Below are 26,803 nucleotides of genomic sequence, written 5' to 3'. Positions count from 1 at the left end.
ACTTCTACAGACTCTGAAGTTTTTTCCTCTGCTGTGTCTTCCACTCATCTAAGTGTGAGTTGCATCAGGCATTCAAAGCCTTCCAAAAGTGAAGTGCCTCGGGAAATACTCTGGATTATCATTGCCACAGGAGAAAATGAGCAACTCCATTACAGCCCTATTTGAGTGAGACACTACACATTGCTGAAATACTACCATGAAGCTGACTGATTTATCAAGTGTTACTTTTGAAACTATTAAGCAGAGTGTGGGTGGCTTTGTTTGTTTTCTAGCATAATGAAATATGACTTTCTAGACTTTCTTCAAGTATTTAACTTCTATCTTAATTAAAAAAAAAAATCAGACTTTAAGTTGTTTGGTTTTTTTTTGTATGAGTGTTACATATTAATATTTAAATTCATCCAGCATGATTAAATAGCAAGATCTCTATTTAATCCAAGCAGAGGAGGAGCTGAGATTAATGGGAACAGTGGTTGTAATACTACTATTTATATTTCAGGAAAAGTATTATTTAATACTTTTAAATAATAATTCAAATCAATGAGTATGCCTTTTATGGCATGTTTATATAAGGTGAAGTTCAACACTAACAGTGCATTAAGAAGTGTGTGTACACAACTATAAAGTAAACAAAGGGAGATGGCAGGATTCAATGCAAGAGACACTACCCAGAAACTGGCAGTTTGAATAAGTGTTGGATAGAATCCACCAAATATATTTTTCCACAACTGCTGAATTGTGCAATTATGCAACTATGGGCAAAAAAACCCACACTAGTGAAGCAATGACCTTGGCAGGAAATGCCCATTGAAAGAAAAACTTAAATTCCTTTATGAAATGCCACAGCAGACCATGCCAGACTCACAACTGAGCCCATAGCTCAGCGAGATGCAACAGCTCTCCAGGAGAAAAAGAAAGGCTTCTGCCATGGCTGGCTGAAAATATAAAGGGTAAATATTGCTCAGTACCTGCACATCAAAAGCAGAGAGCCAGGGGAAAAGCAGTGCTTGACTGCAGAGCAAATAAAAGAAACAGCTTTTTTTGGCATGTAGAGTTTGGAAAGGCATGCTTAGAAACTGCAAGTGGTAGCCTCTGTGCTCAGCTGTGCAGGAAACCAAATACATGAACATCAGTCAAAACTAATTGTAAGATGAGAGTCTTTAAATTATTTTCTTTTCTCAATAGAAAGAACTAAGAAAAGTCTCAAGTGCCTGCTAAAGCTGAGAGACAAGAGTTGTTTCAGAAACATTGGCAAAATCCTTGTTCTGAACATTTTCAAGTAGCACATTCATACAAAGAAATGTTTAATTGTAGGAAAAAAGGTAGGCAAGAAAGAACTGCAATACCCGAATGCTGCATTATCATAAATAGCTAAATTCTGGGAAAAGATCAAAGGTGGATGCTCCTGAGCTTCTTCTGAAGTGGAAGTGGTAAAGTGGTAGTTTGCAAACCCCTACGTCACCCGAACACGCTACAGCGAGAGCCAACAAAACTCCTTTTATTTCTCAGCTTGGTTGGAGAAACAGCCCCTGATTTTTGAGTCACTGCTCACACATCCTGCCCTGTTCCAGCACTTCCTCGTTCACAGCAGCAGCTCCTTGCTGCAGCACGTTTGGATCTCAGCACACGCAGAGGGAATAGAGAGATTCCACAAAGGTAAGCAAGAGATCAAGTTTTCTGTCTTGCATGAGAGAGTGCTAAAATTGCAGTATTTGGGCTATGGGTTTTGGCTAAGATCTTTTACACTTGCTTCAGACAATGCAGCCATGGGAAAAATGAAACAATCTGGATTTGGCGTGGGGTTTGGTTTTTTTTCCTTGTCATAAGCGACAGTTTGCTGGGGAGGAAAAGCTACAGATTGAGGGGGTTCCCAGCTGTGTAACCCCTCTCCCCTGTACTGGCTCCCAGCGGGGGTGTGCTTAGACTGCAAAGTAGAAAGTGAGGTTACCACTAAAACTAAAGGCATTTCCAACTAATTTTCTCACTGAGTACCGCTTTGCCTTTATTTCTGCTCTTTTTGCTTTTCCTTAGTCATTAAAGTGACACACTGACAGAAGTGACTGAACAGGGAGTTTCAGTTTAGTGACGTTCAGAGGACGAACACTAGGCTGAAAACAATCAAATCACACTTGCTGCCTCAAAATGCCACCTGAGCAAGAGCAAAGGCTCAAGACATTCAGCATAGTAGCCACACCAAAAGGGAAGTTAGGTAACTTCTCAGGTTCTGAATGGTCATTGTTCACAAATGGGCAGAGAGTAAGAGCAGCTAAAGAGGAAGGAAAAGGGGTCCCAGGGTACTGAGCAGCACACACACAACAGAACCCGAGATCCAGGCTGCAGGTAGTGAAGAAGTCAAGTGTAAGAGTGACAAGAAAGAGAGCAAACAACTGCACAGGAGGGGTTTTCGCAAGCTGAGTCACTGTGGCTTCTGTTACAAGTGGTGGTGAACTTCGGGGAAAAAAAAAAAAAGAGAGAGAACCAACTTCTGTTGCACAAGTAGGTTTCAGACAAACTTGTTGCAAATTTCAGACAAATTAAAACAAACAAACAAACCCCACAAAAACTACACAGCCATAGATGTATGTGCCAGTATGGGAGGGCATTTAAAAGTTCTTTCCAGTCTTAAAATCTAATTTTCCTCTTGATTGCTTGTCCCTTCCTTGAGAGGAGACTGTACCCACCAAATTAATGCAGGGACAGAGGAAGGTAGGAGAGACACACCTGGAAAAAGTACAGAGCAACAGATGCCAAAAAGTCCAATTTCTCACACCTCCTCCATGTGACTCTGGAACTCAGACCCCCTCCTCAAGAGCCAGCTCATGCCAGATAATTTTGCCTTTTTGAAAGCTAAATAGAAGTGTTTCACCATTTGACTAAAAGTGAATCCTGAGGAAGAAGTGAAATGACATGGCTATAGATTTCAGTTCTCATTCAGTTAAGAAGCTTGCCATTATTTGGAGTTTATCTTGATAATGCAAGGGGAAGTAGTGCAAAGGTGAAGATCAGCACAGATTTTTCATTCTAGAGAAATTATTTATCTATTTCTGGAAAGGGCAAGGAGGTGATAAGAAATTTTCAGCTCCGAGGGCTCTTCTTGTAATACAGACCAGGTTATTGAAATATTTACCAAGATAAGCATTACAAAAAGTCTCTGATATACTTTCCCCAGTTGGGAAAGTCCTAAAAAAAAGATTGTATGGGTGTATACTACATTCAGGAGACTGATCTTTTGGTAGAACAGTCACCAGTTCTGGACATTTTATCTCCAGAGAAGTCACTCAGTGGTTGGGGGTGTGGGAGGGATGGGTGGGAGAATATTTCACTCTACAAAAGAAAAAACCTCTATATTCTTTAAAAAACCCCAAAAAACTAAGATAATCAAACCACCACCAAACCACACACACAGGTCCAGTCAACTCTTTAGGGGCCTTGTTGGATTTTCCCACCTTGCCATGGTAAATGGCATCTATAGCTTACTGCTAACATAAAACAGAGACATGTAGGAGCAGATCCAGAAGAAGTCCACAAAAATGGCCAGTGCTGGAACATCTCTCCTCTGAACACAGGCTGAGAGAGTTGAGGCTGTTCAGCCTGGAGAAGTCTCCATGGAGACCTCAGAGGGGCCTTTCAGGGGCTGCTAAGAAAGAGACTTTTTACCAAGGCCTGTAGTGACAGGACAAAGGACAAAGATTTTAAGCTGAAAAAGGGTAGAGGCACATAAGGAAGAAATTCTTTACTGTGAGGGTGGTGAGGCACTGGACTGGGTTGCCCAGGAAAGTTGTGGATGTCCCAGCCCTGGAGGCATCCAGGCCAGGCTGGATGGGGCTCCGAGCAACCTGCTCTGGTGGAAGATGTCCCTGCCCCTGGCAGAGGGGTTTGGAACAGGATGATCTTTCATCACTTCCACCCCACTCTATGCTTCTATGATAAGCCCTTAAGAATCCTTTGAAAAAGTTGAGCTGGTTTGTCTTTCACACCCCTCTCATGTTCCTTGTCTGAACTGTGTTACTGATGCCTTTTCCTGGTCTTAAAATCAAGAGTCAAACACGGTTAGAAGGGAAAAGGGATTTTACCTTTGTATTTACTTTAAGGATCCTTAGGTGTACACGTCCAGGTCATATGCATCGAGATGCACCCCGCCGAGTCTGTCTCCCCAACATCGGGTATAACATTATGGGTTTTACTAATTAGCACATCTATCAAAGATTCCCCAATGAGAGGCTCGAGTGAGCCCCCCTCCCCAAGGAACCTTCCCCTGGATGGTTCTATCTGAGCTTACAGAATTACAGCTTATAGAACCTTCCCCTGGATGGTTCTATCTGAGCTTACAGAATGTGTTCTGGAGAGGACCTTGGGGTCTGGGGCACACTGATCCCTAACTATGAAGCTTCTAAAATGTTGAGTCTCCTACCTGAACAAACAAGTCCAAGAATGTAGGAAAAAAGTGCTAAGAATACAGAAGTTGTAAAAAGGTATAACAGAGGTATAAAAGAAAAGGCAAAAATCTTCATGGCATCATTACAGCCTTCCCTCCCTCTCAGGATGAGGAGCCTATAGAGCAATGGCTTCCTATGGAAGCTGAGCATTCCTAAACAGCCACCAAAACATCAAGGTGACAGGACACTGCCTGCACATGTCAATGACTGAGCTTTGGTTCAACAGGTGAGAGGAATAAGGGGAGGAGAGAAAAATATATATAAACTGTCCTCTGAGCAATGAGATACATTTCTGCTACAATCCATTAAATATAAACACACATGCTGGATGTGACCACACTTCACTGAGTGTATCTTGTTGAACACTGAATTTTCAGAGGCATTTGGGGATGTGTATATGTGGTGAATGTACCTGCAGTCATATTTTTCACAGCAGCCTGAGCCTCAGAGTCTTCCAATCATTGATTTCAGTTCACATCTGCCCATGAGTTTTTAAAACAGCACCTCAGCACTTTGAGCAACATTCTAAACCCAAAACAAGGTGTGGTGCCTGTGCTAACAGGGGCTGGAGGAATGCCATTGTCTTAGTGTAGCATTGCATGGGCGTTAATTCCATGTGCTGAAGTGGAGTTATTAATTGCATCTCACCCCTACGCAAAGTTTCACTCCAAATTCACTTCTATAAAAAAAGAACACTGGTGGAGTGGTGTAATTCAGCTTCTGCTTGGTGTAGTTGAAGAATGAAACTTTATTAAATGGGAAGGACAGAGAAAACAGGCAGATTATTCATCTAGGTAACTATGATGGGTTATAATCTAGAGGGTTCTAATTTTTAAAATTATTTCTACAACTTAGTTTTGCCTTTATTTTCCTCTCACACGACCTTGTGCATATGTTACCATGCCATTTTCCATATTATTTTATTCCACTTACAATTTCCTTGCAAGACAGCTGAAAAGACCAGGCTAAACGAGATGAAGGAGACTGCTGCTTTCTTGGGGTTTTTTTTTTTTTTTTTGCCTCCCATCAGTTTATGAGTATAGTTAATTAGTTGTAGAGTCCAAACACATTTCTCAACTACATGCCTTTAAGTATGATCTCCAGCTCTCGTTTCTCTTCTAACATCTGAGCTCCCCCTGTTCTACATTGGCACATGCTTAAGTTCTGAACCAGAAGTTTTTTATAAAAGCAAATTTGCTTTCAGCTCCTCTATCAGTACTCTTGCCAGGCCAATGATTGCTGTCATCACAGTTAGAGATCAGAGCTAGGGCCAAGCAGATCCTTCCCATTGTTTCTCCAAAGAGGACTGATTTATTTTGACATCAGGAAAGGGAAGAGCAGACAGAACTCCATATATTTCCCTCCTTGAGGTAGACCAGCATAAACTTGGTTGTTCCTCTTACCCAAATGCAGTTTACTATCCAGAGGATGACATTTTCTTTAAATAGCAATAGCAGTGATGAGGGGGGGAAAAAGGAGATGCCCAGAAGTATTTAAGAAACCCAAGAGGTGAGAAGAAATGGCAACAGGAATGTCACCACTTTTCCAGCCCTACCTCAGATCCAGCAAGGGCCATTCCATGGTTAATTCTCTCCCATGTGCTCCTCACTCAGTCACTCATAGCGATGCTTCTGAAGACTCAGGCTGCAAGCTAAGTTTTCCTGGCAGCTGGCAGGACTATCAGTAGCATTTTACTTATATTTCTCAGAGATTTTTGAAAGCAAAGTATGATCCTGAATGAATCTAAAGCCCCATAGTGATAGGATCTATAGAGTAGAATCTGTTAGAGCTTCTACTGTCTCCTATAACAAAATCCATACTCTTTTACAGATTGATTTTTTGTTTAAGATGAGGAAGGAATTTTTCTTGACAAGAAAGTCTGAACCAACATGTGAGGACGGGAGTGAAAGCTCCCTGGGGTTCCCATGTTTTGTTGCATCTCTTGTACTCGCTGAGTCTTCTGCTGGGAAAGGGGAGGGGGGGCATGAAATTAAAAGCTTTAAGGCTAAAAGGTTTTCCTGGAAAGGTCACCTCTACAAGATAGCTGTGCCAAGCTAGAGTGTCAGGGGTCAGCATTTCATTTCATCCATGACTAAGACTCATGGAAGTCCCTGTGCTCTAACATATTTTACTACATCCTCTCCCATTTCTTCACTCAGCACAGAGGAATGAAGCAGAAAAAAGTGTGTTGATTTGTACTAGAGTGATGTCATCCATCCTAGAAGTGTACTCTGGGAAAGCCTGATTTCATAAACATTGCTTGGGCCCACACTTGGGATCTATTAATGCCAAGGAAAGCAGTGCCTGGCTGAGTAAAACCAGGATAGAGCTGCACAAGTGCCTGGATCAAACCTTCATATTCTCAAACCAAAAAGCAAAATAACCTAATTAAAGAGCTACCAGGGTTGTATGGCAGGTCTCAGGGACCTAGGGGATCTTTGAATTTCCTCATGGGGAAACTTCTGTGCTCAAAGATTATCCTCCACACAGTTAACTTCACCTTTTGAGAACCTCACTGCAGCTACAGTTTGCATGGTGGTCATGGAATGAAGCCACTGTATTACAGGGGTTTACCAAATACTGCTTTCACTGAAGTAGAACAACTCAATTCAGATGCAGAGTGACCTGCACGAGCTGATCTAAGTCAGGGCAGCTTTGCTGGCTTGACACGGCAGCATGTCCCTGCCTCAAACCAACTACGGATGCATCCCACACCTCAGAAGGGAGAGAAGGATCTAACTTAGGATATCCTTGGTTAAAATTCAGTTTTATTATCTTAGTTCCTATTTTCTCTTACTCTTCTGCATTGAGAGAGGCATGAACAAGTTTCCACTCAGAAACAGTCCTCATGTCAAGGGTCATCTCCAGGAGGTATTAGTGTTAACTTCAGCTTCAACCCACCTTGCATTTGCAGCCCATGGTGCAGGGATTTTGAGATAAAGCAGCTGTAAGAAACAGAGCTCAGTGAGGTAACACAAATCATGGCAAGACCACCACTGACTCCCTGTCAGCAAGGGGTGGATCAGAGACACCCCATGTCTTAGCCTGGTTGGGCCAGGGCAGGTATTTCATCTCGGGTGGCTCCAGAACCTGGGGAACTGCAAGGCCCAGACATTTTGCCATCCCTGAACAACTGCAGAGAAATAGGATAGCTTCAATTTCTGAAATCTGTGTTCTGCTTCAGAGCTGCTGTGAGGTGTTCACTGCCGTCCAGCTGCCAACTCAATCTCCCAAATGACAGTTTACAGCTTGAATGAAGGATCATAAAAAGGCCAGCATGTAACACTCTTAGTTCAGCCCTCTAAATAAACAGTCCTAGAAGCACCGAGGTCAGCTTTGAGTTCCTTAAAGAAAGAAACAAACTTAACAAGGCTCTACAAATCCCATCTGGTAGTAGGACAGGAATGTAAGGACTTTGAACTGCAAGTCTGAGGTCAGCATGTTAACATCTAGAGAAGATTTCCACAAGTGCTCTGAGAAAGTGCTTCAAAATTAGGTAACAAACTTTACATACCTTGAGTGCTTTCTACAAATCCTTTCTTCCTTGTGCTGAACCCATAAGCTACTACTTTGTTTAATGTCTGTCAGTTAAAGCACAGGACCAATCACACCTAATAATTACTAGTTACGTTTGTGGAAAGTTGTCAGCAAGGGGAGGGAAAAACATAACCTTGTTCTATTTACATAGTCTCACAAATGGACATTTGTGCCTACGAAAAGGGCAGCTGTAATGTTTAATGCCATTCCATAATGCTCTAAAGATCCAAACACAATACTTTGCCTGCATTATAATGAGGTTTCAAGATGTTTGGCAGCTGCCTGTAAAATAAGCACAATGTCATACCTAATCAACTAGCACTTGGTACTTTCCTGTCTGAGGACATCACACCCCTTTTCCTTTGAGAGTTAGGGGTGCAGTAGGTTGCACAGAAGTCCCACCCAACACTCCTCCCCATTGCCCCAGCTGAAGTTACAAGATGCAGTTTGGGTAAGCAGTAGGTAATTGTCACATTCCCATCAAGGATCAATTCATCTCAAGTTCTCATTGAACACATCAGCTCTTTTTACCAGCGAGCAAAGACAATTTGGAGAAGGAATTCTGCTGTTCCAAATCAAAGTTTCTGTGCAGTTTTCACTCCAAGTTTAGTCATTTCTGAAGGCCCAAGTCTGGCCATCTGTTACCACAAATACTCAGAACTCAAGCTTTGGGCACATTGAAAAGATAGATTTTTGTGAAGCACTGGTGTCAAGACAGGATGTAAATTCAGACAGTCCAGCTGTGGGAACAGGGCTGGCTCAGGGACAACGCCTCCTGCGAGCCATAGGAAGATCCACTCAGTTGCTACATCTGTCTAGACTGAAAGTAGCACACTGAAATGACAAAAATCCTCCTGGATACAGCTTTGTTAGACATCTCCCTGGAAGTGTCTACTTCCCTAGAATCTGATGGCAAAGCAGAAAAATCAATTGTTTACTCTAGCAACAACAGCTGTACATTGAATAGAATTGTGTTTTAGGAGGGTTTGACTGTAATGGAAACACACTGAAATACTTTGAGACATGCAAGTATGCATCCCTTCCATCCAAACAAAACATCCACAGCATACTACGAGAGAATAGCCAAGTATGGTCCTGCCTCTACCCTGCACATGGACAAATAATAAAGTATTTGGCCTATGATTTTAAACATTTTGCGCAATAACCAAATAAAAGGAGGTAGTCTTTTCTTAGGGAAGTGCAGCAGGCATTCTTAATTAGAGAAACCCAAAGATAAACAATGATCTCTCACATACATAGAAATGGTTCCTTCATCTGATACTTTACATGTCTTGCTCTCACAGAAAACAGGGCTATTCACTGGTATTTACAGTTCTCAATGTGTGTGACATGAGAGAAAGCTCAGATCCTGTCTCTGATTTGGGTGTATTTGCACCTTAAGAGATCACTAAAGCAGAGACTGTCAGAGGAGCTTGAGAGTAACCAGTTTAAAAATGATCAGAACTTGGATGTGAAATGTTTATGTCATGACTCTAGGAACTGTGAACAGAGAAACATTTGAGGAGGCTGGCCCTGACACGGCATAGCCATAACCATCTGCTCAGTTATGGATGGCCTCATAAATTACATTGGTTCTCTGACATTCCTGGAGATACCCAAGGATTCAGAATTGTTAGCTGATATTTGTTTGTGAGGTTTCCACTCACACACCCCCTTGATTTTTGGCATGCCTGGAACAACCAGTGCATCTTTCTGCCCTTTATACTCCAAGGCACATCATGCACCCAGCTAGCAATTTGCTGCTGTGTAGTACACATATTTAACAGTGTTTCCAAAATCAGTGGCACAGACTTTATCACTGTAGTGCTCCAACCCACTTTTTCCTGGATTTCCAAAGAACAGTTGTTATCTAGGTGATTCAAAACCTCATCAGTTGTGGACAATTCCAGCCAAGAGCTCGGAGGGTGCCAAAGCAGATGTGCCACAGGCACTGGCTACTGTGCAGAGGAGCTTTGTGTCTGTGGCAGTGCAGAGACTGAAACAGCTCCTGTGGCTACCCAGAGATACCAGATCACAACTGTGAAGCTGCAACCTGTCCCCATCCCTGCAGAAGCAGCTACTGGGTCTGGATCATCCCAGGGGAAAAAAACCAACCTGGTGTGAGATGGCATCAGAAGGTATTTCACAGGGTGTTAGTCAATGGAAAGAGCAGGATTTCAAAAGGGAAGTAAGGATGTGTGTTGGGAGCAGGGAGGTGTCACTCGAGTAGTGCCTCATCCAGAGCACTGTCAAGCCCTCTCAACAACACTGGCGAAGGTAAAGGGAAAGGAAAGGGCTCAGTCATTTGAGGGAGGGCAAGTTCTAAAGACCCAGCTGAGGGTCAGTGCTCTGCTGACTTTTCAAGCCTTATCTGGGCTGTGCATTTCACACCCTCAACTTCCACTTGGGGCTAGTTGAAAATAGGCTGTAAAACTAAGTTCACCTAAAACTTTCACAGGGGGATTTCCTACACTGAAAGTGTAGAACCGCAAAGAGGTCAGGCTGATCTTTCACGGCATGAAACCTTGCAGTTCTGCACAAACTGCTGCTCTTTCTTTTCAAGTCATTACTTACCAACATGCTCCAGACAGCATAAGCACGTAAAAATGCTGTTTGGCAGCTCTGACACTGAGAAAGGTTTAGTTTGGTGCACCCTAGAATACAGAAAAGACAGCAGCCACCCAAGTGCCACTGCCCCGGCTGTAGATGCAGCTGCCTACACAGCCAGCGAGTTTCCTTTATAGCAGTGGTGCACACAGTTGATCCAGTGACTCATTTCTAAGGTACTTTGTTTGGGCCCAGGGCCATATCTAAAGCAATCTTCACAGGTCAGGATGACCCTATTGTCCATCAGGATGACCCTGTGGTTCCTAAGAATGACCCTACTGCCCAGTGCCGAGTGACCGCTGGATGCTATTGCAACACAAGACATCTGGAGAGAATTTATTAGCCTGACACCATGTGGCTGCTTTCAGATGTTAATTGTCCAGCCTGCTTTCAGCTGTGTCCTACTTTCAGATGAAAAGAATCGTGCTCTCTGGTATTAAACATACTCACTGGTGAAAGGGTTATGTGTCTACAACTGAAATAAGCATCCTCTGAAGAAATGTGACAATTCATGACCAGAGCTCCATTCTCACTGAACCATTTCACCTTAGAAGAGCAAACTAAAGACTGTTTAAAAAGTCAGTAACTGTTAGGACTTACATCCTCCCCTAGGTCTTGGAAGCTATAATAAACTTACATATTGGGTTGTCATTGTTAGTTCTTAAGTTCGAGGACTGGCTTAATTTTCCTGTTCTACCACAACTCAAAGATCAGCACTAGCCAATTGTACAAAGATGCAATTAACAGTTCACGACCTAGTTTCTTAAGAAAAGTAAGGTTCATGTGATCAAGCAAAGCACCTGCTTAATTCCTCCCTCTTCTCCCCAGCATCCCTTGTAGCCCTTTGACAAATCTTGCAAAAATAAGAAAATAAAAAAACCCCAAAGAGATTCTCCTCTCAAGGCAAGAGAAAAGACAAAACTAAGACAGTACTGTAGAGTCAGGTCTTGAGTCCAGGGAACTTGTGTTTGAGGTCAGAAGCATTAACATCAGGAGACATCAAAGAACCCATGCCAGAATTTGTTTGCCTTTTCCATGCACTTCCGTGCACTTTTCTTCCAGTAGTTATGGAACAACAGTTTGCCTTCCTTTGACACAACCAGTCTATTAGGGAATACAACATCCAATGCAAAACATTTCCATGTCAACTGCTGGTATTTCTCAGTTCTAAAGTCACCCCTTGTAAAGCCATCTGTAATACTGTTGTAGTTGGATTGTCTGTTCTCTCTGTCCTAGTTATCCCAGGTAAGGGCTTGCAAGGCTGCCAGTGCTGATTCGCAATAGGAAAAGGAAGTCACAAAAAGAAATTGCAATAAGAAATGTGACAGCATAAGAAATTGTGGCTTCCATCTTACACCGTTGCTTTGCTTTCTTCTGGGGGAAGAGACCTTCTGCTGTCCACTGGGAGAAAGGGGAGAGAAGGAATGGGAGGAGCTGGGTTTGCATTTTTTAAAACCAGAGCTGTTGGTCATCTTCCAGTTCTAGAAGAGCAACACTTCAACCGAGTACAGCTTTCATTTAAAAGATCATTCACCAGAAGAATCCTGCTGAAGTGCTACAGTCTCCAACAGGAAAGTCAAGGCACTGAGCCGCCACAGAAAAAGCAAAAGTAACACACACCCCTTCCCCCACGAAGATACATGCACAGATAACAATAATGAAACAACTTGCAGTAGGTCCCCACATAGACCTAAAGGAGAGAGCATGCAACATGAAAATTAATTTACATGCACACAGCCATAGGAAGAATAGGGCACTGTTGTCAGAAAAGGGTTGGGGGGAAGGTGCCACCTCTTTCTTGTGCCATGGTTCTGAATAAAAACCCATAAGTAGGAAGCAAAGAAGTGGTCTTTCAGAGAGGTTCAAAACAAAGGAGGAGTTCCTTGCTTTGCTTCCAAACCCCAAGCTTTTTACTTTGAAAAGCAGCCAGTGGCTGTGATTACAGCCAGGGATAAAAAAATGCTATTAGTGTTATTGCGCTAATAACAGAAATTGCCCTTTTGCTGGTGAGACAAGAACGAGACAAGATCTGATCATGCTTACTCAATGCTTGAGAGATGGGTGCTCCAGATAGAAAATCATCTGGCTGAACTAAATCTGAACCAAGCATTAAAAAGATCTGAAAGCTTTAAGAATGTTGAGAAACATTCCAGATTATGGGGCCTGCAGGAAGTGCTTATGATCCTCACTCTTCCTTCTCCTACTTACACAAACTGACTGTTACAGAACTCTTCTTCAAACAAAACAAATACATCCACCTCAGCTATTAAGCCAAAAGTCTACAGTCCTTCAGCACCTGGGCAAAATATCTATGACTGTTCTCCACTTGGAACAATTATTTACAGGTTAGCAAAAGAAGCACGAACTGCTTACAGGCACTTTTGAGGGGCCTATGCTTAGGATCCTGTTTGTGTCTATCTCTGACAGACAAAAATAAATTGAACATTAATATTCCCATAGCTGTAACACAGCCATACAACTGGAAGCTTCCTGCTCCTATACCAGAGCAGCTAGGTTTAAAAGACTGTGTAGGCTTCAACTTCACAAATGTTTTCAAAAAGCAGGCATTGGGAAGGCAATTCCATTGGGACGAGGGGGTCAAGTTTAAGCCTGCAATATCTGGCAACTCTCAGTCTTATTTTTGTCACTGGTTCAAGAGTCCTTGAACCACTAGGACTTCATCTTTTTACTAATACGAAGTATTCTGTGAGTACTTTGTACTTTACAATGGGCATCTATGGAAAAAGCCAAGTTGGGCTCCTGGAGAAGGGAATAGCTTTTCCATTTCTTAATTATTTATTCATCTGTTTTCTTCCTTGCATAAAGAAAGGTGCCAGCAGAACCTGAGGAAATAGAGATAATTCACTAACACACCAATAGTACTGGGTACGTACTATGAATTACTTGGGAAAAGTTATTCTATAAACAGTTCCTCCCTCCTTGAGAAGTTCTCACAAACTGCAGTTGCAGGTCTGCTTACAAGAATTGTGAGAAAACAAACCACAAATAAGACCCAGACACCTTCACTTTTGCTTTAAGAAAGCAATGCTCCTCGAGAGACAGCTCAGGCAGAGACCAGCTGCTTTTGGTTCAGTAGCTCTGACATTGGTGAAATAAATAATGTCATTGATTGGCCCCAGGATTTGTTCCAGGTCTATAAAAAATTTATGATGAACGGTTGCTTATAAACATGTTCAAACAACTGAGTAGAAAAACCCAGGATGTGACTCAGGTGGTTTCTCTTGCTGTTGTCAGGGTTTATCTTCCAGGTGTACAACCCCCCAGCCTGGCACAGGACTCTGTCAGTTCAGTCCCCAGTGAACATCATTCTCCAGGCAAGAGCCAAGACAAGTTACACCAGCCTTGAATTTCTTTTTGTCCTCTCACCCTGGCACCCTAAACTTCCATTTTCAGACCCACCATTCACGGCATTTCCACATCCAATGCAGCAGCTTCAACAGCATATGCTGCTAATTAGCCTCATTTACCTGTGAGGCTCATCAATTTGTTGATGAATACTTAACTCCCTCCTATAGAGCAAAAACATTTTCTGAACCTGGTCCAATTTCTTCCTCTTCTCTCCTGGCAGAAAATATAAATCCAACTGATTCTGGCATTACAATTAAGGGATGACGGATATTGTCCTAACAGATCCGATAGAGGAAAAAAAAAACCTGACTGTTGAGCCTTGGTGGGATTGTTATGTGTCTTACTAACAACAGCATTTTGTAGAAAGAACCTCTTTTTGAGACATTATGCAAATAAAAAATAGCTAAGAGAAGAATCACAATAAGGAAAAGAAACTGATAATCCTGGAGCCTGTTGCTAGCAAAAATAAAGATCTGCAGGTCAGGATTTTCCCTGCTCTCACAGTACTGGGCTGGAAAGTAATTTTGGAGAATAGAAATTCTCTGGCATTAGTGTGTTACACTTCCTCCTAGATAAGACATCAAACAAAAGTAATAAAGACATTTTATTGACTATTGTTAGCTCAAAGCAGTCTCTTGAACCTGAAACAGTTTCCCTTCTGCTTCCTAGGAAATTCCCCCAGAATTTCCCTTTCTTCCTCTCCCTTGTGATTAGGCTGTATCCACTACCTGAATTCAAAACTTCCAAGGGAGGGAGTTTTCCTCTTTCCTTCTTTATGCTGATTACATTTACCAAGGGGGTTTTATAATCCTGCCTCAGTGTGAAAAGTAACTGCTGCCTGGAGAGGAAAAAAGACACACTTGTAAAATGGATCATTTTGGAGCTATACAGTCTTAACAGCCCAATATCGTTCATAGGATTATCTGGGGTTTAATGGATCTTAAAAATCATCTTATTCTAACCCCTCTCCATGGGAAGGAACCCCTTCCACTAGACTGGGTTGCTCAGAGCCCCATCCAGCCTGGCCTTGGGTTCTTTCTCAGTGTTCAGTAACTCAATTATTGTCAAGTTGCATCCTCTCTAAGTTTTATGGTGCTTCAGCTGCACTCTGTCAAGACACTGGACAGTCAAGATGGAAACCAAAGATAAAAACAATCACATTTATGAGCTTTTAGACACTTAGCAGCTGTAAGCAGTGGAAGAAATCGAGGCTATTGAGACATCCCAGGTGTTGGGCAGAGAGCAGAGGTCAGACAACATGCCTGCTTTCAGCATTTCCAGGCCCCAGCTGAAAATGCAGCCAAAACACACTCCCACTTAAATCACAGAGCCTGGCTGAACCAGAGGGCTGGAATCCGGCTGGACTTGGGAAGTAAGAGGCAGCTGCTGCTTCTGTGATGCTCATCCCTCCTTAGCAAGAGGCAGCATCCTATGTCACCTCTCTGGCAGCCACTAGCCCTGCTCTGCCCTTTCCATCATTTCAGGCAGCAATACCCTCTGTACCCTGCTTTTCCAAGAAGTCTAAACCAGCCTTGTACATACATAGCCGTGCAGGTACCTTATCCCTCTGTGGGAGCTTAGTGACAAAGGAAGAGCTCAAACAATCATGAGATTTCCAATACAAGTAGAGGAGCTCAGCCCCCTGAATAATGGAGCTGCAAACTATTTGCAGAGGTTTAAACTAGGTGGAGACATTTAGGCGTAGGGAGGTTTCTGCAAGTAACAGACTAACAACAGGATTAGGCTGCCATTCTCATCTTTAATGTGACAGAATTATTTCACATAGGGAATCTCTAATCCAGGTGGCACAAAATCCTTTAAGGCAAGTAATAACTGCAGTGGGAGGGAAAGGCCATGAGACAAGGAGCAAGGAGAAAAACCTCCCAACCACACCCATACTGTGCAAGAACTTCCCGTATATTTCCATCCATTTTGGTTCTTCTTGCCTGTATGTGGCTTATCAGGAGCTATATTCAGGGATTCCTACCATCTGACATAATTAATACAAAATACATCTGTAGGTACCTGAGAGGGCCAGAGGAAGGGTAGTGAGGTAGGTATTTTTATTTCACCTATCTTCTCTCCCACTCCAATAAGTTTCTCCCCAGTTTGTCTCAAGCAAGAACCTCACACACATGCCAGTCAGTAAGAAGGCTAAGTAATCATTTCAGAGATTACTGCAATAAGTAGGCACCCACTTGCACAGAAGTTGAAGTCTCTGCTCCAAAGTGGTGCTGGTAACCCAAACTGGATCATCACTCTTCCAAACCAGGACTCATTTTCACATCTCCAGATCGTCCATTTTAGAAGTATTAATGTTGGTCGGTGTTGTATTAATCCAAACATTTTTACTGATATCAGTTAACTTAATAATGCCTCCAGGACTCTTCACATAATTTAACCTAAGGATCAGCTTAGCTGCTTGGTTGTTGAATGCTCCAGAGTCAGGTAATACCACTGATTTAAGGGTTAGTTTGAGCAGATGTCAGAGGAAAAAAAAAAGCCCTCAGTGAAGAAAAAAAAAAGTTAATTCCTTATTTCCATGTTAACATTCTAGCCTACAATACCTCTGTAGGTTAAACAACAGTAAAATAAACCACTGTAGAGAGTACTAGAAGCAGACGTTCAGGCAGGAACTCCCTCCAAAATAAGAAAAAAAATACATAACAGATTCAGCTGAATGAATCCTTGTCTCTTTCTGCATTGTCACTTGGGAGCTACTTCTTTAAGGCTACAGTTTCCTAAAAGGTAAAGCCTCACACACCTATGCCTTTTTCATATAACTGTAATCTCTTGAAAGAAGAAGAATAATTTGTTCACAAGGAGAGGAAAAAACCCACAACATTTTGTTGGAACTGGAAGATAAAGAGCAGTGGAAACTCTCAGAAAAGCAAAAAGGAATTGAGAAAAAGAAGAACTTTTGAGGGAGGTGTCAGAAGGACTTCACAAAAAGGAACAAAGGCTTTTTGGTCTCATTCCAGAAGCTTCATCAAAGGGCATTAGAAGGCCACACACCACCAGTCACAAGGAATAAGTCTCACCAATGAGCAGAAGGCCAGGCAAAGGAGGGGACACACCTCATGCTGCTTAGGCTGTGCTTCCTGAGATGTCACAGAGTGTTAGATCTGCAGAAATCAATCCCAGGAGGGCTTAGGACATGCAAGACAGGGATAGGTGGGGCTGGGAACACTTGCTAGGGGTTTAGAGGGCAGAAATTCCTCCCTGTGCCAAGAGTCTTTCCAACAGGAAGAAAGCAAATGAAAGGCACAGCCCTGCCAGACAGCAGCAGCGTTATCTTGAAAAGCTAAATGCTCAATCTGGCACAAAAGTTATCTCACAGAGGGAATAAAGCATGTTTTAAGAGAATGGGATGAGGGCCCACTACTGAAAATTACAGACAGATGTCATGCCAAACTTGCCTAACACTGACCCCCCAGGCAACAAAGTGACACAACCGTCCCTCTGGAATCTGTGTACAAACTTCCTTCTCATTCTTAGATTTGCCTTCACTCAAGGGAATCAAGCAGATGGCAAACACAAAATTTCTCAGAAATAAGAGCTGGAAATATGGATACCATAGATCTTGACTGTCTGAGAATTCAATCAGACCAGACTTAATGTGAAACCACTAAATACCCACAGGATTGTAGCATTATTTGCTCAGGGTTGAATTCTGTTCACTTGCATACCAAGAGCGTACTTCCTTCCCCCCGAAACTTGAAATGAAACGTGCCACTTTTAGCATCAGTCCCCTGAGCCACCAAACCCTTCCCATTTTACAAAGCCACAGACTACTTCAGTTTAGTCTGAGAGTTATTTAGAATGGCTGTTCTGAAATCAAGAACACAGTCTAGTTTCCTGAGGCTGCCACTCTGCTAAGTGTGAGAGGTTGTACGCAGTCCATTTTTGGCCAGACACCTCTAGAGTTTTGCTACTGTCCTTCAAACCTTTGGGAAGGTGTTTATGTTTGAATTCTGGAAATTGGTCCATTATAATTATAATAATAATTCCTGTTTTCCCTACACAGTTTATTTCCATACACAAATTCTACCTTCCCAAAGCTATTAATTAGAAACCAAGGAGGCTCCAAGTTCCTGCTGCAGTACCTGTATGTGGTACAGTGGGGCAAACAAAGGGCAACAGGGCTGGGGAAGGGTCTGGAGCACAAGGAGGAGCAGCTGAGGGAGCTGGGGGTGTTCAGCCTGGAGAAAAGGAGGCTCAAGGGGGACCTTCTCACTCTATAACTGTTTGAAGGAGGCTGGAGCCAGGTGCAGGTCAACCTGTTCTCCCAGACAACAAATGACAAGACCAGATGTGGCCTCAAGTTATGACAGCTGGTGAGGGGTCAGTAGCTCTGACCGAGGAAGCTGTGACCGGTCCAGAGAGATGGTCCCGAAAGGAATCGCCTTCCCAGGGCCCGGTGTCCTCCCTCAGCTGCCGGCAGGAGGGCCCATGCAGAAGCTGTCAGCTCTTTAGTGATTGTCAGCTCATGATTTAGCTCAGCTCTGCAGGGCAGCCTCCAGGCCAGACCAGAGAGAGACGAGAGGCCCATGTAGCTGTTCCGCATGAGGCAGCTTTGTTAGTTCGGCAAAGGGGAGCCAGGGACAAGCAGTTCTCTGCCCTTGCAGGGGCAGGGGGCTGGCTTTATAGGGATACAGGGGGTGGGTGTCAGAGGGTAAAGGCCAATGGGCTACAAAGGACCTGCATAGTGTCTCCCAGAGGATTCTGGGTCTGTCTTCTTCTCACTGTAACTGAAGAGTGGCTCCCTTTCCAGGGGAGTTCTGCTGGCAGGTTAAGCACTCTCCTTATCTCAGCAGAGATCCCTCCAGGGCAGGGGCTGGGCATACCCCACAACTCCCCCTTCTGTATTTATTAAAAAAGCATTCCCAGCAGCCTTTCTGCAGCAATGTAGGAGGCAAGAGAACATAAGTAACACAGTAATAATTACAATGAATACCTACAAAGCTCCCTTAATCAAAGATGCAATCCATTCCATTATTCTCCATCATCCAAAAAGGTCATTGACCCAGTCTAGGCTCTTATCTACTTTTAGATCTTTTAATAATTCTTGTAGTTTCTGGATGTTCACCTGGATGGATGTTGAGTGCGAAGAAAGGTTGAAGCAGCACATCCCTTCAAAGTCTTGGCAGCCATGTCCGTGGGCAAGGAGTAGGTAGTCTGTTGCTGCTTGATTCTGTAGGGTTGTGTGTCTGGTAGTCTCTTCATCTCTTAAAAGATCACTCAAAGTGGCAGATGTCACATTGACCTGTTTGCTTAGCCAGTACCTTGGGTGATCGATATCCCCAAGGGCCTTGAGTGCAGCTAACCAAGGGGTGAACATGGAAACTGCGACTTGTCCTGCCTTATTCCAATTGTAAATGCGGCTGTCACAACTTTCGTCAAATTCAGCATCAAGTTGCACCAGGTGAGGTTCAAATGAAGTATTAGGAAAAAAATATAAGGGTTGAAACACACTGGAACAGGCTGCCCAGGGCAATGGTGGAGTCACTATCTGTGGAAGTGTTCAAAAAACACATACAGGTGGCACTTGAGGACATGGTTTAGTGGTGAGCACAGTGGTGGTGCTGAGATGACAGCTGGACTTGATGATCTTAAAGGTCTTTTCTAACCTTAACAATTCTATGATTCTTCAGCTTTCCTCCAGAAGCAAATCATGCACCATCACTCATTCAGTTGTTATCCCCAAGAAGGAAAATCTTTTCAGATCACAAATGCATTTGACAATCTTTAAGTCCCCAGAGCCTGTCTGTGGCCCACAACAAGCCTTCAACGGCTGACGGGAAATTCCAGCAGCATGGGGAAACCCAGGAAAGCCCAAAGGCAGCACCCCACCCACCACCTCCACAGCTGGGCTGGTGTGACTGGAGCACAGGGAGGGAAGGGAGGGAGCATGGACAGAGTATACAGAACTCCAGTGCACAGCAGATAAGGGCAAGTTCAGAGAATTACAACCCTAGAAAGTTTGCTACAACAAACAAACATGAAAACCAGGCTAGCCACCCACAGCAGGGCACCTGAAGATAAGGATCCCAATCTAAGACTCAGCTGTCACCACAGCATATTTTGCAGCTTGAAGCCCCCAGGGAAGTCCCCCAGGGAAGCAGAGGACACTTCTTCCCACCGCCTTGAGCCACGAGGGTGGCCACAGAAACACTTGCTGCCACAGCTCACAAACTTCCAGAAGACTGCTTTCAAATTAGGGTAATTTCAAAACCTTAAACCCTTTAAGAGGGAGCCATTGTCATTTTTTACTATCTAGCAGCATGTATCCCTCTCCAAGATGACTTAAATCTCTCTACTTGGACTAATTATAGGACAGCCCTGCAAGTGATGCCTCATGTTGCTTATAGGTTGCTTTTAGGTAAGACCAGAAGTAATCATCCAGTTTCGGTACAGCCTGTTACATCATAAAACTTTCTCGAAGAAACCAGACTGTAATTTCCAGTTGCAAACTCACTCATTAGCTTTCTATTAACTAATGGCTTTTACCTAAAGGTGAAAGGACTGTTACTGTAGTTACATGAGAGAGCAGCATTTAAAGAAATGACAGAAAGTTGTCTTGATGTGGGTAAGGAATAGCAAGGTGGCATTTTTCTGCTCAGGGTACACTCAGGATTTCACAAAGTCACAGAGAAAGGTGCCTCCCTCACCCTCCAACAAGCGTCAATAACAACAGTCACTTTGCATAAAAAACCCAAAGGCATGCAAGGGAGGGAGGGGAATAAAAAACATACTTGAAAAATTTACCAATGACTCAGCTACCAAGCTTTGCCAGGTGCACAATGAGAAGTTTTCACCTTGGCAGCGGCCTTTATTCATCTGCTAGGTGATTTTGGCTAATCCCTTCAGAATTACTGGTGCCTTCTCCACTTTGTATCACCATTCACTCAGAGCCCAGCTGCATCAACCCGTGCTGGATGGTTGCAAGTGAAGGGGAAGATCTGACAAACAAATCAGTTCCTTCAGTCTGCCATGCCCACTTAGTTCACACAGCTCTGATACCAGTGTCACTCTGTGGTCACCACACAGGGAGAGTTTTAGTGCTCCAAAAGCATAAAGCCTTTGATAGTAGCATTTAGACTCCTTCTCACCCTCATCCCTCCTGCATTGGAAAGGGACAGCTGGAATCCATTTTCTTTGGGACATAGAGCCCTGCTATTCTACTGGGAACATTTGGTTACTTCAGTACTTGACTAATTTAATTTTATTGCAGGCTGAGCTAGCATGCTCAATAAATGGCCGTGCACATGACGCAAAAGTTGGATGACAGATTGTCAAGAAGATCATGATTTTACAATTTAATCACATGCCTTACAATTTAATCATCCATTTTACAGTTTAATAATATGCTTTAATTATACCCAATGCCTTAGTTGTTTCAGGTAGGTTACTGCGTTAAAGAGTTATTAATTAGCATTTGAATTCTTCAGGAAGTGCTTATTCATTGCAAAACCTCACTCAGTTAATTATTTTAACCTCTGGGGGAAAAAAAAAAAGAAAAAGTCCTAAATAATTCCTTCATCTGATTAAAATGAACAATAAATGAGTCAAATTTTAAATCTGAAAAAAATTACAAAGAAAAAAATTGTTAGTCTCCAGAATTTCATTTTATTTAAACCAGAACTGGAAAATAAGAAAAATTAAATATCAAATAGAAACTGTTTTAAGTGCTTATCCACATGGTGCGTGAAACATCTAACACCAGCTGAACTGAACAGACAGGAACAAATCTCTCCTTTAGGGTATGAGGAGCATCAAGCTAAGTCAGCTCAAATCAGAAAGAAATGTTATTTCAACTAAACAGCACTGAATTAAGCTAAATTAAGGGTCAGGTGCTCCAGCTAGACCCATCTGAAGCATTCCTGTGGTTAGATTCTACTTCCTTAAAAAAGACCTGCATTTCTCTCTCTTTATGCACAAGCTTGACTTCAGTAGGGAAGTAACACCAGCACGTGGATGGCAAGAGAGCTCAACATTCACACGCAATTCGGATGCAATTTGGTATTTCAACTCTGATCTCAGTCACTCCCCAATCTAAAACTTCCAGAGGGACACTTGTGAGAACCAGAAACACCCCAGGGACTCTCTGGGAGCAAGCCAGCCAAAGGCAGGGACACAAACAAACCAGCTGTGCTGGAACAATCATCCTTGTGTTTTTCCTGAGTCAGAATGAAAACTCTAAGAAAATGACTGACCCTCCAGAAGAATGACACAGCTTTCAGGAGCTCTGACTTGTGGCTCATTCCCACTGCTGCTACTGCACTTTTAAAAAGGCCTGTTAGCTGGCCACACATACCAAAAATTTTTAGCTGTTTCTGAATAAGGAGATTATCATGAGGACCACCTTTGCCTAGAGAGAGAGTGGACATGGCCACAGTGCCACAGAGCACCAGCTGCCAGGCCAGACACCTTCAGCATGGACAGACCTTGCTGCTGCCTAACAGGAAAGATTGGTGTGCAGCCCTGGACCAGGAGAACAAGTTTTCCTGGTATTTTTGCAGCCTTATGTGGAGTGGAACATCTTCACAAAGCTGAGAGGGCAGATGAACTCTGCTCTTCTCCCAGAAAACCAGGAATAGGATGAGAGGACATAGCCTCAAGCTGCCCCAGGGGAAGTTCAGGCTGGACATCAGGAAGAATTTCTTCCCAGGAAGGGTTGTTAAGCATTAGAGTGGGCTGCACAGGGAGGTGGTAGAGTCACCCCTGGAGGCATTCAAGAAAAAACTGGACGTGGCACTCTGGTCTGGCTGACCAAATGGTGATCAGACAAAGGTTAGACTCTGTCTCAGAGGTTTTACCAATCTAAATTATTCTGTGATAAGAATGGCCATGAGTGCCTCAGTTCCATTGACAAAGATAAGCAGGAAGGAAACTAACATGGAATAAGCTTCCATAAATGTATGGAACATTGCCTGAAAAAATAACCTTCTCCAGTGGGGAGGCAGGCAACCACAGGAGTTCATCAGAGACAGGTAGGACACACTACTAACGTCAAAGAAGCCAGTGATGGCAGATGGCTTGCACTGGGTATCAGGAAGGGGCTGCTGAACAATCTGTAATCAGGGCTTGGCCACAAGGAGAGAGGGAGGAACACACAAATCCAGGTCTTGCTCACCCCAGGAAGCCACATTGCACCAGGAGCAACAGGCAGGAGAATATGACCAGCACCTTTCCCACAAAAAACCTCCTCAGTGGAAAGAGAACCTTGGCTAAACCACTCCTTCCACCACCACCATTATCTCTGGAACTACCACTCAGATATTCGTACCTGTGAATTCCTATGAGGATAGAAAAAGGAAGCCCAAACTGCACATTCATCCCCATCTCCACTCCTGCTCCATTTCAGATTTTTTTCTTGAGAAAGTACCTGATTTAAAAGCCTCCTCAAAGAAAAAGCTCTTTTAGGCATCATTTTCCTTGCAGGCTTCTTATTTTTTGGTAGATGTGCAGCTTTGGTGGTATTTGGCAGTTTGGAAGATGGTGCCTACACCTCCTGATAAATACAACACCTATCAGGTTTCTCCACTTTCTTTGATTGCAGCTGGCTGCAGAACAAGAATCTGTTCAGTGGGCTGAAAGCTGAGGACTAGTCAGTGCAGGGCTTGTGACTCACGTCCATCCTACACAAAAAAATACATTCTTTGTATTGCAAGAGTGTATCCAGAATGCAAACACATAGGGAATCTACATGCACAGTGTAAATGATATGTACGCAGAAATGATATAATAACACACCATGTTTTACACACACAAAGTGAAAGAAAACAGCAAATGGAGCACCAGCAAATAACCTATTTTGTCTTATAAGGAACACTTCTAACAACAAAAATTAAGAGCCTTTCACTCTTTTGCAGGGACACAAGTGGCAGCTGAAGTGTCTGGTGAAGCTCCTGACAGGCACAGATTCCCAAGGGTTGGGAGGCACAAAAATGAAATGGTAAGCTGTGCTTTTCCTTGGGCTGTGAAGCAGCTGAAGTTTGGGAGCAGAAGGAATTTCTTTTAATTACCAACAGGGAATAATCTCAAGATCAAACTATGACTATATAGATGCAATTAACTTTGTCCATATGAGAAGGCAAGAAGAAAGTACAGGTCTGGCATTGGCAAATGAAGCCTTGGCCCATCATGAACACTGAGAAACCCCAGTTCTACAGGCAGGAGATAAAACCCACACCAAGACTAGATGGCAAAACAAGCCAGGGTTTCTAACCCATCCAGTTTCATACTCAAATTAGCTTCACAGATGAGGGTGCAGGGAAAGATGTAGTAAGTTACACCAGAGAAAAGGTCTTTGATCTCTGCTCTAGCATTCTAACAAAGCATTTGACCTTTCTCTTATCTCTCTCCTTCTCATTAGGGAGACTGCTCTCTGGATGATTGCCTGCCTACTGCTTGCATCTCTGCCCAGAGGTAAATATACCATAATGCACACCTAGAAATTTGCAGAGTCATTTACATGTGAACACACAAGCTGCAAGCAGAGTCTTGGAGCAAAACAGAACAAATGAATATATTCCATCCCAGTCCAAGGTTTGCAAGTACAGGTCATAACCTTCAGATAAGCCTCTGTATCCAAAAGAGGTGGTGTTCAAAGTTAAGGTGTTTCAGACCCATAAACCTTTACCTATGAAGTTTATCATGCCACATCCTTAAAAGTACCCTACCATTTTCATACAATTAAAGATGACTTGGAATCTCACCCTTTACAACCCCCAACCATCTTGCATCTGCTTTTGTATTTAAACTCATTAAGACTTTGTCTCTCTACAGGCATAATCAGGTAAGTGAAAAAAATGGAGCTCAGCAGCAGACTCTCTCCCTGAGTCTTTACTTATGCTCTGCTTAGTTTTAGCAGAGTTGAGTTCCTGACATATAAATTAGATACCACCTTCCCTATGAGAAGGATAAACCAGTATATGCTGTTGAGAGAATTTTATACAAGGTACAATTTCCTTATCAGGGTTTAAAGTCAGCAGTAGTAAGACCTCTGTGTGTGGTCAGGATTCCTCTGTTTGCCCAGAAATGCCTCACATCTACCAGAGGCTGTGGTGGTTACAGAGGTTACACTTCACCTGGAAAACAAGGGGGGAACAAAAAAGCCCAATCTTAATGAGCTTTCCTGCACCACATTTTGGTTGCTGAAGTAGGAGTGTTTTCCCATTACAGGAATCTTAGACTGGTTAAATTGTCTCATTCAACTTCATCTTAACAGGCTTAAACATTTCAGCAATATTTAACATGCATAATTTAAAAAAAAAAAATCCACAAAATACACTCATCCCACTTTCCATTCAAGCCTCACAACTGCAAATGAAAGCTGTGTGCCAACATTCATCTTCTCCAAGATAGAGAACTGCCCCTTCCACGTGCAAACCTTACTTGGTAGGTGAGATAAGCACTATTAATCCTGATTTATATGCCTCAGCAGAAGCTACCACCACAAGGGTGCTTCAGTTTTCTGGCCAGGAAGGTCCCTGCTTCTGCAGCTCCTGGTACATCAACACCTCAGTAGGAAGCTTACCAGTATCACCAGCCTTCAGCATGACTTTACCCCTCTTCTCCTCAAGACTGGCTTCTGTAAGGACACTTACTTGACTTGCCCCCAGAAGTCTGTTCTCCCCGTCAACAAAAGGCCTCCTGCAGCTGTGCTCATTAAAGAACTCATTACAGCAGATTTCAGTCACCTGCCCCTGTCCCAGCCAATTTCAGCAGTGCCTCTTTTTTTGTCTCCTTCTGCCCTGGTTTTACCACCTGGAAGCACTGAAGGCAGGGTGGGCTGAACCCTGTGAGCTCCTCACAAGTGGTACAAGGTTTATACACCGTGCCATGGAGGAAAGGGAATGGGTGTGGCTCAGCTCAGATGTGCCAAATACTGGTGTCCTTCATCTGCAGACAAAGAATCAAGAGCAAATAGGTGCACTTCCAAAACCAGTATCAAATGTACAGGTGTCCACAGTCAGGAGATAGGACCCACACCTGTTCTCCCTCTTTTGCTCATTAAGAAAATCCTTACTGTCCATTTTTCTGAATAGAGCTACAGGTTCTGTTTATCATCTTTTTTTCATCCCTGTGCGACATCATGCATTGCAAGCACTCTCTCTCCCGATAGCACCCTGCAGACAGGACTTTTCCCACCAGAAAAGTCTTGTTCCCTCCTCTTCTGGAGGCTCATTTCTTCCACTGCCTACCAACCACCTGCAGCAGCCTCAAGCACACTCATCTCCCGCTGTGGTTTCCTGACCATGGCCAGCCATAACCACAATCTGCTCTCAGACATGGCCTTGCCTCAGGGACATTCTGCTGAGCACAGCCTTTCCCCACGCCCAAACAGCTCAGGGATGAGGCTTGGGCTGCTCCCTGCCCTTCCTCCCCTCCCTGATCTGGCAGTGGCCCTTGAGGTATGCTGGGGACAGCTGATAGCCCTGCCTGGGCATGTTCAGGGCATGGGGATTGTAGGGTGATACATGCTGAGCAGTAAGGGCACAGAGCAGTGGAGGCTGACCTTGGTCATAATTCAAGTTCCCTTTGAGAAGCAAAACCTGGTTGGCAACTGATCCATTATGAAAATTAGAGAATCACAGAATTGATTGATTAAATATCATCAAGTCCAACCTATGACCAATCACCACCTTGTCAACCAGATTATGGCACTGAGTGCCACGTCCAGTCTTTCCTTAAACACCTCCAGGGATGGTGATTCCACCACCTCCCTGGGCAGCCTGTTCCCAGGTCTAATCACCCGGTGAAGAATATTTTGTCATGGCCAAACTGTAATGACCAAAAGGCTGAGTTCTCCACACAACAAGGGGATTTTCCTTCCACCTCTAACCAGA

General features: G+C 43.4%; 1 protein-coding gene across 2 annotated transcripts in view; it reads left to right on the top strand.

The window, feature by feature from the left end:
* Window positions 1-868: 868 nt before the first annotated feature.
* The window catches only part of LOC121667498 (myelin-oligodendrocyte glycoprotein-like), a 33,973-nt gene continuing 8,038 nt past the window's right edge, over window positions 869-26,803 (top strand). Inside the window, exons 1-5 of one of the 2 annotated variants that reach the window (XM_042034205.1) lie at window positions 874-950; window positions 1,510-1,656; window positions 4,542-4,662; window positions 23,825-23,907; window positions 24,328-24,380. In XM_042034205.1, coding sequence (XP_041890139.1) covers window positions 23,900-23,907; window positions 24,328-24,380 — 61 coding nt within the window. In that variant the 5' untranslated portion in view covers window positions 874-950; window positions 1,510-1,656; window positions 4,542-4,662; window positions 23,825-23,899. Of the gene's footprint in view, window positions 951-1,509; window positions 1,657-4,541; window positions 4,663-23,824; window positions 23,908-24,327; window positions 24,381-26,803 lie in introns of both variants that reach the window. The other variant, XM_042034197.1, reaches the window with a different exon arrangement.

The sequence above is a fragment of the Corvus kubaryi genome, unplaced genomic scaffold (genome assembly GCF_017639235.1).
Source record: "Corvus kubaryi isolate FWS band 111438036 unplaced genomic scaffold, C.kubaryi_AGA036_p1.0 133, whole genome shotgun sequence".
Classification (NCBI taxonomy): domain Eukaryota; kingdom Metazoa; phylum Chordata; class Aves; order Passeriformes; family Corvidae; genus Corvus; species Corvus kubaryi.
The sequence above is the reverse complement of the archived record's forward strand: the minus strand, read 5'-3'. Positions and strand labels throughout refer to the sequence as shown.